This window comes from Acanthochromis polyacanthus, chromosome 16 (genome assembly GCF_021347895.1).
Source record: "Acanthochromis polyacanthus isolate Apoly-LR-REF ecotype Palm Island chromosome 16, KAUST_Apoly_ChrSc, whole genome shotgun sequence".
Lineage (NCBI taxonomy): Eukaryota > Metazoa > Chordata > Actinopteri > Pomacentridae > Acanthochromis > Acanthochromis polyacanthus.
In genome coordinates, this window is record NC_067128.1 from 6,581,561 (window position 1) to 6,598,118 (window position 16,558).

Consider the following 16,558-nt stretch of genomic DNA (forward strand, 5'->3'; position numbering starts at 1 on the left):
GACAACCTGTATATTTGGGCAGCAGTAAATGACTTGTGCTGAGCGATAAATCGTGTTTTAATCATTACTGCAATATGAAAATCGGTGACAAACACATTGCAAAAGACTGCAGGAAATGAAGAAGAAAAATTATTTCATTTACACATGCCTCACAGGCAGCAGGTAAGCATTTGACCAATCAGATGGAGATGTGGATGCATGAGGTTTGGATTTACACCATTTGGCTGATGAGATGAACTCCGTCAGCTATCAGATTAACTGATGTCCGTGTGGTGGCGACTGTGAGGTTTGCTGAAGAGAATAAATATGCAGAGTTGTTTTTGTCGGGTTTAGAAGAGAATACTTCAAAGCGAGCAGCGCAGGAAATTCAACTTTAATTTCTGATTTCATTTTTTATGCTTATCCAGAGTCAGGTCGCTGAGGCGAAGCAGGACCATTTTCTCTCCAGCAACATTTTCTAGTTTCTTCAGTGGTATTCCAAGGCCAGATGAGATACGTAATCTCGTCAACAAATTATGGGGTGTCCAACCAAACCAAAAATTCACCACCTTTGTACAGTGGAGTGGCCCACCCCCAGGACCAATTAGTCTTTTAGCAAAGAGACTAAACGAACCATGATTCAAATACCCCAAAGAATCAGCAAACACCATGCTTGCAACGGGGGAACCAGAGTCCTGTGCCATTTACTCAGTAGAATCATATTCAAAACAATTGATTTTATGTCTTCATTCAGTGGGTAAAGTCTATTCAGGGTTTGGTGACTGTACTTGTAGCAAACCCATGGAACAGACAAAGGCACAGCAACTTGTATAGGTTATATGCACACTAGCAATTTATTTATCACAACTCACATCATCGTCACAATGCAGAAAGATGCTATCACACTTTGCAGGTTTTCTTACTAAAAGTTACACTACTATAAAACTGAAATCTTCATTATCATGTTTTCTCCCAGATAATGTTTGAGACGGATCATTTCTAATCACCATATCTTCACCATTTATTTTGTTGCCTAACTGTTACCTTTCCAGGCAGGAGTTGTTAACCCTGGCAACGCAGAACATCGAGAAACTTAAACTACATTGTGAAAGGGTCACATTTTAACCCAAACCGTGGCATTTCGAAACAGCTACTGAAATGAAATTTAAAACCAGCATTAATGGTCCCGCACAAGATACAAACTCCATGCTTTTAGGTGAAGGTCCTATTGTAGACTCCACCTTTCCTTCCCAGCTTCCTAACATAAAGTTTGTGCCTCCTTCAAACAGGAAGTTTTTCATAGTATAGGGGTTGAATACCCCTGGGGTCAGTAACTGGTGGTCACGATCCAGATCCAGACCCAGATGCTGTCTCATATGGACCAGGACCTGTAATCAGTAAATAGTAACGGGATTTTAAATTTGACGAGTCGCTTCTATTTTACCGGCGCAGCTTTTACGTTAATTACATACGAGTTCAGTCATCCCACGTGACGCTACTCGGCCAATGAAGTCTCTGCATTGCAGGCGCTAAACATCGCAGCTCTGCTTTCAGAAAAAAGATGAGAGCTGAGGGACAGACAAAAAAAAAAATAAGGAAAACGACACAGAGAGGAAGACGATAGGAAGATGCTTTCTCAACTGTGAACATAATCAAAACTAAATATCGTTCCAGACTCACCAATGAGCTCCAGATGTGTTTGAGAACGGCCCTGACACCATTCAGGCCACAATTAAAATCCTGGCATTAAGCTGTAGCTCAGTTCTTCCATTAAGCAGCAGGGGATATAAGATGAGTGATACAAGAGAGGAAAAAATGCAAAAGTGTTTACATTTTTTGAGATTTAGGTACTGTTAAAGATGTATATAAGCTGGTTCAGGTTGTTCAGTCATTATTTTTCCAAGTTCTGCACTTTATTTTAAGATGTACAGCCTAATTTAAAAGTTATTTATTAATAAATGTTGTCAAAAAACTTTTGAGCCGTACTAAATGTATTTAATTTGACGGTTAGTTATTGATTACAGGCAGACTCTAATAAAACTACCAGGTTACATCAACATATATCACACTAATTCAAGTAAGACATTATGATGTTCCAAACCTTTGCTTTAATATATTTTATCTGACTGGACCTCTTTGAATTGTAGTTGAATACCCCTGTACGATAGCATCGTCTTCACTACCAGGGACAAAATGCGTTTCTTTCAAAATACAAATGAGAAAGTAGTTTAGTTGTATAGCAAGGTAATTTCTTTGAGAGGGGGTTGTGAGAAGGCTTAATTGAGTTGTATTGTTTATCAGTACAACTGCGACTAACAATTTAGCTGTCTGACCGAGAGTCTGAAATCAAGTAAAGAACAGAAGAACTGCATATTAGCCGAGACTGACCCAGTAAATACTTGACCGTGTTTCTTGCTTCAAAATTTACTTGATTGTCAGAATCGTTGCTTATTAGCATTCTGTTGAATCTATTCATCAGCTAATATTGTCAGCACATAATCACACCATCGGGACCTGTTTTGAAAACTCAAAATCGCGGCCATGAGTCACTGGAAGAAAACAGCATACATTTATTGACCATCCCAGTGAACACACAGAGCTCCAAAACTTCCTCCTAACAATTTGTTTGTTTTCTTTTTTTTGGTTGGTCACTTCAGCGGACAGCTCGCCTCCAGGCCAAATCTCTTAGATATATTGTGCCGGCAATTGGTCAATGAACTCTCAGAGGCTGCAATGAGCTGCCCCTGCAGAACTCCTAAGCCCTGCTCGATCAGTCACTCAATGAAACATTAGATTGTGCAGCAAAATTAATGCAGCCGAAATTAAATGAGAACACTGAAAAGTCTCCCCTGTAGGAAGAAGAAGTGAGCATCTTAAGCTTAAAATCGATCAGGGTAGGAGTTTGGCAAGGTTCTTTATTAACTTTGCAGAGGACCTTCCCCACAGACCTAACGGCGGACACACACAACTGAGGTGTCAGCAGGTATAAAATGTGCTTAGATGGACTTCTGAGCTTTGTAAATACGTTAGCTTTGAGCCGGCTATAGCTAATATCAGCTCCTCCGGGCCGCAGAGGTCAGTTATTACCATTAATTATCCCGTCCTGATTTTGTCTGCTGCTCACAGACAACTCGAAAGAAAACTTTTACTCTGTCTGCCTGCCTGTCTGGTTATCTGTCTGTATTTATATGGATTTACCTAGCTACATCTAGCTACATCTAATGTTTCCTTAATTTTTCATTCAGTTGTATTGAACAGGCTGAGGCTGCCTTATGAAGAACGAGCACACTTACTGATCTAATAAAGGCCAACATATGAAAAGAATCTTTAGTGCTTGTTTTGAAAATTGAAAACAAGAAGCTTTATTCCAGGAAGCAAACACACAAGAAACCAGTTAAAGAAAACAACTATAGAAAGCCTCTTAAACCCGAATCTCGTTCCTGAGAATGTCTTCCCTCTACAGCAGAAACAATAAAAAAACATTACATCTGCTCGCCTTATTTTTTTAAGATGGGACGTGATGCGAGGTGCATTTGAAAGAGAGCATAATTCAAGGTTTTGTTGTTGGGAGGTCCAGCACCAAAACACCGATTTTAATACTAATTAAAAATTGTAGCTGCAAACCACTAAAAATAGCATGCAGCACTGCAGAGGCCCATCAATTAAATTCACCCCCAGGGGACAGCTATAACGTTGCTCTGTAGGAATAATACGGTTTGGCTGGATGTGAGGCACAACACAGCACTTGTGAAGCACACACATACTGTGCTACAAGGCCGGATGCAAGGACGCCACAAAGATAGTCATTTGAAATACTAATGTTGAGAAAATATACATGCAATATGATACTACATACTGATATACTGCATTTTTATCATTTCCACTACTATTACACAATATATAAAATGACTGCATTGCTTGCGCAGGGTGTTTATATATTAAACATACTGCGAGCACAATAAACACAGTGAGTGGATGGAGGATTACACAGCTTATAGCACAATTAGAGCTTTATGATTCACCAAACACACAGTCATTAGTTTGCCTTTAACAGCATGAAAACTCTGACCACAGAGCGCCAGATGATGAAGCTCGCCGAGAGGCCGTGCTTTCAGCTTCTGTTTCCAGCGTGTTATCTGGCTTCATTTCCACGTCTGCTCCTCCAGCTCTTTAGTGCAGCCAAGGTGAAATGGTGCACACAGGGAACAAGGTTCTGACTGTCAGCTGCTGAGATGCATTCAGCCCCGACCTCCTGCACCACTAAGGCCTTCCACAAGCTTTTCTAAACAAGTTTCAATTCCACAGCCCCCGCCGGTGTCAGTCCAAATAAACAGGTACAAGAATGTGGCTCACACACCGAGAGAAAATAAGACAGAGACATGAAAGAAAAGGGGAGAGGAGAGCCGGTTAGCTGTGTTTTCGGTGTTCGTGGGAGAGACATGGGAAAGAGAAATGCCAAGAGAGGAAAAAGAGACAGGGCACGGGTGTGTGTGTGTGTGTGTGTATGAAGCAGGGCTGGATACTGAATTACAAGATGGTGCCTCATTCATTCAAATGAAAGTTGTTCAGTCATGCATATGGGCTGTGCTCATTGCACTTTTGGAGCCCTGGAGCATGTGCAGTGGTGTCTTTCTCAGTCGAGCCAGTGGAGAGCATCACTGAGGCACATTTTTCAGGCAATGCAAACGTTGAAATGAAAATCTCTCATCCATTCTTCTGTGTTTCGGTGATGATGAGCTCCAGTTTGATTTTTGGGGAGGCTATTGAAAATGATATGAATGCAGCATCGAGCAACATTTAGCCATTTGGGATTGTCTCATTCACTGCATGGATCAGTATCTGATCCCAGGCTCTCCCACAGAAAAGCTGAGGGAATTGGCTGCGCACTGGTCTTCAACCATATTAATCCCCAAAACCCGCTGCCGCATTTGGAAGGCGTATTATCTTCATCAAAATCACAAAAATGACACAATTTTTTAGAGAGACAATCGGAAAGAACAGCTGGATATTCATCTACTCTTTGATGTATGCCACTCTGGATAAAAAAGTGTCTGCTAAACTAAATTGGAGTTTAACTTTAATTGAAGTTGTAAATTGTAAATGATCATTAATGAAACTAATCGTGTGCAATATTTGGTTCTATCAGGAAAATTAATCAAATCTTATTTTAAAGTAATATTTCGTCAAAATCCCCTCTTTCTACAGCTACAAAAAACTATCAAAAAAATAACATTTATATTAAATATATTCTGTATAAAATGAAAAATTCTGCATTTCTCTGCAACATTTCGAGGTCAAGATTGAAAGATTGACTCAGCTGTCACCAACAGTCGCTTTACAATAAATCAAGAACTGTTTGACTAAACTGGGTTGAACTGCAGGTTGTTTTCACACATAGCAGATAGAAGATGTAGGTATGAAAGAACATTTAAAAAGGTAACGCCTGTGGACACTTGGGAAAATGTCGACCATACTGAATACAGGCTTTTCCGTTTTTGTAAAATAAAAAAAATAAATAAACAAAATTTAACTTTTGCTTTTTCCTTGCTTTATGATTCATGGCATTTTAACAGCGTCACACAGCACATAAGACATTTTTGAATTCTCTCTACTTCTAGCCTTGGTTGTGGTGTTTCCATAGAAGTGCAGGACTTCATACTGCAGTGAAAAATGAGCCCACAGTGAGGAAAAATGTGACAAAAGCAAAGAAAAATGCTCAGAAACTGCTAACGGTTCAGAGGGTTAACAGAGGTGGGGTAACTGATTCGACATACATGTCAGATCAACCAGTTAGGCATCTGTAAGGGTCTGTCAGACTTTTATTTTATCATCAGAGTGTGTATGAGAGCCTCTGACTGGATGATCATGTACCGTCCAATTTGTTGTATTGAATGAATCCCCCCGAGTGGATTAGAAAGTAGTACGATAACAACAACCACACGTCTGCAGTTTCTGCAGCTGTTCGTGTCCCTGAGGGAGACTAATCCCAGCTTCAGGATTCATCCATAAAGTATTTCCTTTGGAAAACAAGGATCAACTACAACATTAAAATATTGTTTAAGCCGTCCATGTTCCGCCAAAACAGTTCTGACCAGTTGGAACACGGACCTGTCATGCCTGTAGTGTCCCGTGATGTTTGGCACTGGGGCTCTGGCTGCAGATCCTTTGGGTGCTGTGGGTTGTAGGTTGGGGTCTCTTTGGAATGGACTTGTTCCATTGAATCCTTCGAATGCTCGGTTGGATTGAGATGTGAGGAGTTTGGAGGCCGAGTCAACACCTTGGGTTTGTTGCCACGGTTACTGACGTGTTTCTGGGCAGGTTTTTGGGATGGCAGGGAAACTGTACCCTTGCCACTGAATCAAATTCAGAATCAGAAAACGCTTTATTTATGCCTGAGGGCCTGTACTTTGTCTATGACACTGTTTGAGTGAATTTTAGGTGTCAAATTAACATCTATATGAAGTTATCATTTATTATCTTTGTGGTATTTTTTATGTACCGGTGTCCTTGCTGCTGTAGAACTATTTTTGTTGATAAAGTGTGACCTGGTAGCTCAGCATGATTGCTGAAGAAGATCCTGAGGGTTTAAAGGTCTGAGGTCACCCAGAGAAAATGTGTTTACACTCCTGAAAGGTTTTTTTGGGTTTAAGAGGGACTCGACAGTTCTGCAATGGTATGGAAACTGAAATGTATTACATGAGAACGAGTATGGACAAAGGGTTACATTTACATCCATGTATACTGACCAATGAAAAGGAATTTCTCACTCTGTGTTCATTACAAGGGCTGCACAGTGGCTTGGTTGTTACCACTGTCGCCCCACAGCCAGAAGATCCCCAGTTCGCGTCCTAGCCTGGGCCTGAGATGTTTCTGTGTGGAGTTTGCATGTTCTCCCTGTGCATGCGTGGGTTTTCACCAGGTTCTCCAGCTTCCTCCCACACTCCAAAAACATGCTGAGGTTAACTGATGATTCTAAACTGTCTGTAGGGGTGAATGCGAGTATGTTTGTCTGAGTCTCTGTGTAGATCTGTGATAGACTGCCAGCCTGTCCAGGGTGTCCCCTGCCTTCACCGTGAGTCATCTATCATTATAGACAATGGATGGATGGATGCTGTTGTGCTGGATGGAGCTATTGCATTTGAGAATCTGGACGAAATCTGTTATTCCTCATATTGTACACAATATTAAATCTGCCAAATACCCAGCAAAGTGCTTCTTGTGCTTCAAAGTGCTTCTTGTTTTCCAAATTCAATGACAAATTTCCACAATTCAATGACAACCAAAATACTTTCCAGCAGAACATTAATAATGATATATAGCACTTTTTTGGCCACTCAAAGCACTTCACAATGGATCCATTATTCATTCACTCACACATTCTCACTCTGGTGGTGGTAAACTACATTTGTAGCCACAGCTGCCCTGGGGCAGACTGACAGAAGCGTGGCTGCCAATCCACACCTACGGCCCCTCCGACCACCACCAACATTCACACACCAGTGTGAGAGCAGCACTGGAGGCAAGGCGGGTAAAGTGTCTTGCCCAAGGACACAACAGCACGATTCCCGCTCTCTAGAAAAGAGTGGGAATCGAACCGTCGACCCTTCAATCATTGGACGACCCACTCTACCACCTGAGCCACAGCCACCCCAAACATTGTTTTGCCACAAGAAGATCAGTATTATTCATGCAATCTTCCAGTGGTTTAAATATTGTGGTGTTATCACTGTGCAAATATAATTTAGTGCCAAGTCAATGTTTTTGGGTTGTGTGTTTTTCAACTCACTGTGGAGCACCGAGCTTTTCAAACATTAGTTCTCGATTTTACAGGAGAAAAGCCTGAAGACTAACTGGTCGGCCTGACAATATATACGTTACTATCAGTGCACAGCCACCACTCTTTCTAAAGGAGAGTTTGGCATCTATCCACACAGTGGATGAGACAGACCAGAACAGGAATATTCTGTACACAACCCAAAAAGTAGAAATATTCTGCCACACTGCTAACACAAGTTAAAACAAACACTCATAAAAGATTTTGACACGCACATAAAATGTACTGCAAATACAAGTACATCGCCTCCAAACATTGGTCTCAATCCCTCGAGGAAACTGTTGGCGTATAAATCACAGTTCACAAATAATATACAGAGTAAACAGTGTTGTACCACTTAAAAATGCATCCAATGATTGTAGCTTTTACTGGAAAAGGATCAAGTGCATTGTGTTTAGTGCAAAATGTTCTGCTCCACTACCTCTTTCTTTCCTCTGTGACTGAAAACGATGTTTGGCAACAAATTAAGGGCAGAGAGGGGTCGTCAATTTTCAAAGATACAGCAATTTTTTCCTGGTAGCTTGGCATGAAAGAGGAATCAGGGAGTGAGGGCTACTGAGAAGACTGAAGCAGTAGTGAAAAATTAAGGAGATGGTGTAGAAACTTCTTTACAGGCACTGAGCATGCAATAGTAAATGCATCTCACGAGATTTTCTTGAAGCTGAAACTGTAAGACCCCGAGGCCTTTAACACAGCTGATTATAAAACACATACATATGTTTTTATCACATATAAACTCAGACTTTGGCTACACAAGCACCCATAAAGAGGTAGGTTTCTGAAACAGGGCGTCTACGCTCATGTCTTGCAACTCTTCAATCACTCAGGAGGTGAAATAGGACAATCAATGCCCAATCAATAAAAACAATAACAATAAATCACCATTTCCTCTGACGAATGCTAATGAACCTTCCCCGTCCGTCGTGCCGATACTTTAAAAATAGAGAGGCTGCTCTTACAGTCGATGACTGTGTCAGGATTATAAAAGTGTTTTAGTTTAATTAACATTCTCAGGAGAACGACAAAGTCTCGTTGGATGCACTACCTCCAAACAACTACTTTTCAATTGCAGTAGAAACCCAGAGCACTGCTATTTTTGGACTGCAAGTTTCATGTTGTTACATCTGTGCTCCATCTGTCTGGGTTCACACTTTGGTTTTTCTTAATTTAAAAAAAAAAAAACACTGACAAATTTAGAAATTAATCTTACGGCACCTGTTTCATTTTGTATTACAATTTCGCAGCTAGGATTTAAAATCGACTAAATGCAAAGGTTACATTTTATAAGCTAACTGCGCTGGCAGGATGAGTTCTGGTGCACTACTAGGAGGCTGACTTTGTTGCATAATCTCAACTGTGAATGGGAAGCTTTGCAGGGTCATGGCTGTCTGGAAACTGGCCTAAAAGAGAATTAGGCAGAAGACAAAGTGACATCGTGGCCGGTCCTTAACAGGGTAACACAGATACAGACTCTGATAGTCACACCTCTGGGCAATTTACCCTTTTCAGTCATTTGGGTGTCTTTGTAAACCTGAAAAAAAAAAAATAACAGAAGGAAAAGAAAAAGGACCAAACAGCTGCAGTCTAGTAAATGTAGTAAATGTTGGGTAAAATCTTTAGTTAACCTCTAATGTTTCAATTTAAGAGACAAAAGAACAATACCCATGATGTTTCCATGTATTGGACTTACAGTAGACGTCCACCCTGATGGACTTGATGGCCGGAGAGCCGAGTCCATTTTCAGCCTTGCAGTAGTAACGACCGCCCTGAGTCCTCAGGATCTTCGCGATGTGCAACGTCTCGTTGAACACGCTGGAGTCCTGGAAGCGATCTGACACGCTGCCAGCTGTCTTTGTCCATCGGATCTGGGAAGAAAGAAAAAGGAGAGATGATTAGACTTCCAGCTCTTGTTATAATTTGTGCACACAGCCGACTGAGGAGACAAACACAGCTTTGGGTAAGAGAATAAAAGGCAGGATCACTTCAGAAAATTCTCAAATTTAAGTATGTCTTCTATTTTTTTTTCTTTTTCATAATTGCCACGAATTTTGGAAGCATGAAAAAAGGAAAAAAAGGACAGTTGGTTATAAGGACCAGGTAGAAACACTGAAAGGATTGTAATTACTCAGAATGCTCAAATGGTAATTCAACAAGAGTTGCCCCAACTTCAACAGAATGATTTATTTTTATTTAAAGCTTCGTCAGTTTTCTTCATCCTGTAAATCTATTAACATAACACTCAACACTTCATAACAAAAGCATACAGTATGAGCTACTGCAGCATAATTAATCAAATATTGGACGCAATAATAGTTTTTCCTCTTCAATTAACATGAATGACTAGAAAGAACTTAAAATGCAGTACCACTCGAGAAAATTCTCAAGTAAAAGTCTTCATTTTTTAAAAACAGATATGGCCCCCATGAGCAAAAAACGGCCTGTTGCTGATACAGACCAGATAAAAGCACTGAAGTGGTTGCAGTTTCTTTTACTGAAAAAGCTCAGATGGAAAATTCTGCCCCAATTTCAACAGAAATATTGTTTTGATTTGCATTTTTTCCAAAATTTCTATACCAACTATTAAAGAAACACCCAACACATCATAACAAAAGTCTGCCATTTGAACTACGCAACACAATTAACTGAATATTAATCACATTAATAAATTTTGCTCCTAAATTACCATGAATAACTGGACAGAAATTGAAATGCACTACCATTTGAGAAAATTCTCAAATAGAAGTCTTTATTTGGCCAACATGTACAAAAAGGCCAGTTGCTGATACAGAAAAGATAAAGCCAATGAGTTAATTGGAGTTACTTTTACTCCAGTAGCTCAGATTGTGGATGGATCTACTATTAAAGAAACAATCACAGCCGGAATCTACCCTTTGAGCTACTGCAACACAGTTCATCGAATGTCCAGCTACAATGCGATTTTCCATGATACTGACCACAATTAAATGAATGATTTGTGGTACTGAATGTAAAATTTTCATGAAACACTTAAAGCAAACACCCCATGTACATGAAATGACTTGATTTCAACTTAAATCTGACATTAGATGACTGAGGCTTCTCTTTGCACAGCCACCCAGCTGACTTCTGCTATCATGTGTAAAGCGAAGCATTTTGGGTGCAATTTTCTTCACACGCTGCACTGAATTCAGGTAAAAAAATAACCGTAGTTCAAGTTTTTTTTGGATACAGATGTGTACATTACAAGGAATACAGCACAAATTGTTCTGTCCGGAGAGTAAGAACCAATCAGGATAACTCTTCTGGCCACGATCATACTGCCCTACTCTGAGCCAGAGGAACGCTTCTGCGGTGAAACATCTCTGCGAGAGATTCACTGCCAGGAGCAGAAAGAAAGAAGTGACTCATTTTATGAAGATAACACATCGGAGTGAAGGTAGTGCTGGGTTTGCACTTACAGCTAACAACACCAGCAACCATTATCAAGCAAAAGGACTTCCTGGAGTCTGGTTGCCATGTGAGATTGCCAGGCCAACAATGAAATGTGATTATTTTTTCTGTGACATGTGACATAACCATAAGGGGGCTGCACAGTGGATTGGTGGTTAGCACGTTCGCCTTGCACCTAGAAGATCCCCTGTTCGCGTAATCAGGATCAAGCTGTGTATAGACAGTACAGATGGATGGATGGATAATCATAACGTGACATTACACTCTGGCTAATGCACAGATTACACAAGCAAGATGCATTGTATTAAGCAGTGTGAGCACATTTTATCGCCACTGAGAAGCGCCAGTGGTATTTTTTTTTCTAATTTTTGTGCTGTCTGTAGATATATAAGCTTGAATTTAGTGAACAGACATGGCTAGTGTTGATCTTTATTTCTTTAAATCTAATTCTGCAAAAGACAGATTATTTCCCAAATCAACAATCTTTTCCTTTAATACAAACGCATTATTCCTTTAATACAAAAGCATATTACTAAATATAACTATAATACAGAGCAAAAAAAAAGAAATAATGGTCCATCTAGTACAAGACTGTTTTGAAAAATGGCCATCTTCCCTCTGCAAATAAGATAAATCCAACACCGGTAGATGAAAATTAGCTTATTTCTTGTATGTTTTCTATGCCGTCTCTTGTTTTTGGCAAGATCCTGCATTTACAGCAATGCACAGTCAATTGAGGGATTAAAAATAAAACGGCTGTGATGTTCTTTCTTGCAACGCGTCAGCCTGAAGTGTTGATTTGATGGCGAAAAGTCTTCCCGTATCTTCCCTCTTTGCTCGGTTCCACACAAGACTGACCTCAGCGTGGGCTGCTCAGCATGAGTACCTTTCACTAACTGATGAGACCCAGTTAGCCCATGGCATTGAGGTGTAATGAAAGGTGAAATAGTGTTACTCTCCAACATGAGGTTATAATTGACTCTCCATCATCTCCCTCTCCTGTCCTCATTAAAGCATACAGCATGAACAGGTACTGTGACAACTCTGGCCTGGGGGCCACACAACCAGAACCGCGAAGCATAAAGTTCCATTCAATCCCTCATCCTAAGTAAGCCACAGATGGACTGGCTTTGCCTGCAGAGCCTCACATATCTCTGTGTAGGCAGGGGAAGCTATGAATTAGAATCCAATATCTCCACACTGTATGGTGATAGCATCATCTTGGATACTGATAACATCCCATTTTGCAGAGATAGCATCAGATGAAACAGGGATATCAGTGCATGCAGGGACGGGGGATTGGGTGCTATCACAGAGATTGCGTCTGCTGCTCTGGCTGTGGGGCTTTAACCATGACGGCTCCAGGTCCAGGTTATGACACTGTGAAGTTTGGTCATTTTCCCAGCAAACGGGAAGGTGGAATGAAAGGGTGGGTGGGCTGAAACCCGATAATGGCATCCTGTTCCAGAGGCTTTTTATTTCTTGTTGTTTTTTTTGTTTGTTTTTTGGAGCTTGCGGGTACATCATGACAAGAAGAAGAATTCACACGCAGCGAAAGTTTATCAGAGTGGTTTCAGATTCTCTGTTTTGCTTGGGGTGTTATTAGAGTGGTAGAAATAAATTAGCTACCCTGAAATTCAAAGACTGTGTGAGTGTTCTCTCTTTCATCGACCTCTTTCTCTGAAAAAAGACAAAGCCTGTAGTCAGAGTGTATTTCTGTCCTCTTCCTTTACACTGTACAGTCTTTAAGTGGATATATTACCATTAAAAATACATGCCCCTGAATCAACACAGTGTATTGAAAAGGCATCACTTGGATGTTTCAGATGCATCAAGAGACGCTGAAAGAAAGACTCCGTATAAAAGCCCAAACTCAGCAACTGATTGATGCTAAAGCCCCACTGTTGGAAAATCTGATGCCCTATTCCTAAAGTTAGGGACATCATGAGTTCAGCAAAACAAGCCCTAAAGTTAAATAAGTTATGAGGCATAAATTAGATTGAGCAAAGTTTTTGAATTCTGTGTCACTCTCCTACAGTGCTCTGGATTCTCCTCATGCAAATACAAAGCAAGCTGGCTTGTGGCGACCTCAGCAGAATTCAATATTCTCCAAGCTTATACCCCCAGTCATTTCCTTTGCCTTTTGTGTAAAGAGCTTTGAGTTTTAGGGAAACGCAGTATCAATAAGTGCATTGTTCGAGTGACACTAAGAAGTGGGTATTCAAATAACTCTTTATATTTTCAAAAGGAAAGCGCCCCTGTTTGTTCACAGGGGCAGCATAGCACATTATTGGTGAGCTTTCAACTCCCCCCTGCACCCTCAGGCTATTTTCATTCCTACACTCCACTGACTTTTTTACATCTGAGCACCTCTGCCCACAGGGGGAGTCCTGAAGTATGCCTGGCGAGAACAGTTTGACCCTCTTCACTCTCCTTAGCGCAATGCAAATACTCTTGATCTGAGAGGAGCTGGCGGATTTGAGCAATATGATAATTGGTCCTCGTCGCCCACTGATGATCTGGTTGGGCTTTTTTTGGGGCAATTTTTGCTGCTCCATTTACTTACAAAATTCATAAAGGTACCTGCAAGTATAAACTGGGGAGTTAGCTAAAATACCAACAATGTACCATACACAACAAAAGTGAGTACACACCTGTGCAATAGCACTTTAATGTCAACACTGTGCTACTTTACAGTAATTCCATCACTTCAAAACTCAACACTAAAGTTGCTCTTCTGTTAAGTTATAAACTAACAGTTCACTATGATGAAAATACAGTCATCCCAACAGGAAGTCAATGGACTAAGATCCAAATTTTTCATTTCTTCAATGCTTCGTATGTCCACCGTTATTTCTGATGACAGACTCAGTCCTCCTCGGCATGGAAATGCTGCACAAATTTCTGGAGATGTTCTGCCCTTCTTCAAAGACAATTTTTTTTTCAGCTGTTCTTTGCTTGAGGGGTTGTGTTTCTCTGCCTTTCTCTTTAAAAAAAACCCCAAAGGCGTTCGATTGGATTCAAGTCAGGCAACACACTTGGACAGACTTTTCAATCTTTTGGAAACTTTCGAGTGATTTTGGTCGTGTGCTTTGGATCATGATCCTGCTGGAAAATTCCATTTGTGCTAAGCTTCTGCAGACTGAGAGTCATCTTGTCAGCCAGGATTTTTGGTACATCCAGAGGAAAACATGGCTCATCTATAAATACCTTCTCACTTTTGCACTCATGCAGCTCCATATCATCACACTCCCAGGACCATGCATTCACTGTGGTAGTCCTGGTCAAGTTCACATCAAATATTCTGGACAACATCTGAGCCCAAAAAAATGCATGTTGGTCTCCTTCTCAAAGAGTTCGCTTCTAGTATTCATCAGGCTTCTTTTAACGCTCTGTGGAAAAGTTTCATTTTGTTGTTTTGTGACAAAAAGCGAGCAAAGATTCTCTGAATGGATGCCGTTCATAAAGTTGGATGTTATGCACTGTCCTTTGAAATGTCTCTTACAACTGTTACAGAAATTCAGATTTCTGCTGGTAACTCTTGTGCCAAGTCTGGAGCAGCTACAGTTTATTTTTTAGACTTAGACTGGAAAAGTAACGCACTAGAAAAGACAACTACTGCAGCTCTGATTAGTGGTACTATGGATCCGTCTTTATTTATTATGGCTGCAACTGTGGTTTTTAGTTGGCTAGTGGTCTTCCTCTGTATTCTTTTCCATCTTGGTGAAGTCTTACAATCTGATTTTTGAGTTTATCTGGAAACTCTTTTCTTTGTGGAGCCAAGATGCAGACATGGAAATAGACACAGCTGATATGCTAAAAACTAAGGAGGTTCTGGTGTTCACAGCTCATTTCAGAACCATGTTTTTGCCAACAGATTACTTGGGAATCACAGGTGTACTCAAATGCATTCCAGTTATCACAGATACTCACTTTTGTTGTCCTGTGTCTACTTTTGAGGTCTGTATTTTCAATATATTTGTGCTAAAGTGTTTGATTTTAAATTCTTGCTAGCCTAAAAATAATGCAATTATTGAGAGGTAGCACAATTTTGAATCATTCAATATTGAAGTGAGAATACAGTGGAATATACTCACTTCTGCTGTATACTGAACCATCCAGCATCTGTTTTATAGCAGAAATATATTATTCCTGCCTGTGCCTTGTGATTGCGTGCATACATTATAACCATTAAACATGATTGGAGTCTGGTTTCCATCTTTTACCACACACTGTTAAGAAACAGATATGTATCCTCACAATCAGAATAATCTGCTTTATTAAGAAAAACACATCAAAAACACGACACCACTTAGTTTCACAGGGAAAAGCAGAGTCAATACAATAATAACGCCATTCTTCCTTAAATCAGACATCCCGATAAAAAGATCAACATTTGCTCACATGGAAAGCAGAAGCTCGCCTAGATTAGTATCCAACTGAAAATCCCAGCAGCGTCTGAGACCGCACATGCTGCGATGTCACGTCAAGAGCTAATTAAAATGCGCCCGGTGTCTGTTGTTATGCAGGGATCGTATGCTGGAGCACGCGTCTTCGGTGAATCTCCCATAATGCCTGCTGTGACGTTTCCCGCTCCCCAACTACAGACTGGTTTCTAATTGCTTGCCATCATTTCTTTTAGGCACTGATGGCAGTCTGTGCTGCTCAGTGGTGCAGACAAGTGTGGCTGAGCATGACAAACAAGTGATCACACAACGCAACAGGGGGTCCAGGCCACAAATTGTGAGTGCACTCACTCCACAGGTCTATATTAGAAAATAGAGATCCTCATAAAAATTGGATGATCACATGAAAGACGCCAAGGTTTTAATGTCGGAATCAAAGAGGAAACGCACACTGACATACATAGAGCTAAAAATACAGCAGCTTTTGTTTGCTTGTTGGTGCTGAACTACACACAGCGTGTTTGACTGCTGCTGCTAAATCCACTTTTAAGAGTGTAAATGACTGTGAGTGCAGTGGATGGGGTATAGTTTAAGGGAAAACTTTGACATTGGTGCCCCTTCTGATCTTGCGGTTTGTATAGCAAACAGCGTGGAGAGAAAAAAAGCTCCATCTGCAAAAGACACCAGCACTGCAGGCTAACTGTCATGGGAGCATCCAAAACAGATCACATACTCCAATTGGTCTGTATAAAGCGAAATGTCCCAGGGACTGAGGTCAGCTTATTTGTACTCGCTGACCCGTGGTGCTGCAAGTTGAATCTGGCCAGCCAATAATTGAAACAAAAAAAAAAGAAAAAAGGTGTTTGCAATGTGGTGTTGCTGGCTGTTGGAGCCTGGTACTCAAACAAAG

The 16,558-nt window shown here is 40.7% G+C and overlaps 1 protein-coding gene across 4 annotated transcripts in view; it reads right to left on the minus strand.

The window, feature by feature from the left end:
• Window positions 1-16,558, minus strand: part of LOC110959551 (MAM domain-containing glycosylphosphatidylinositol anchor protein 2-like) — a 287,510-nt gene that overhangs the window by 177,366 nt on the left and 93,586 nt on the right. For all 4 annotated transcript variants that reach the window (XM_051960688.1, XM_051960689.1, XM_051960691.1 and 1 more), the window contains exon 3: window positions 9,504-9,678. In XM_051960688.1, coding sequence (XP_051816648.1) covers window positions 9,504-9,678 — 175 coding nt within the window. The remainder of the gene's footprint in view (window positions 1-9,503; window positions 9,679-16,558) is intronic.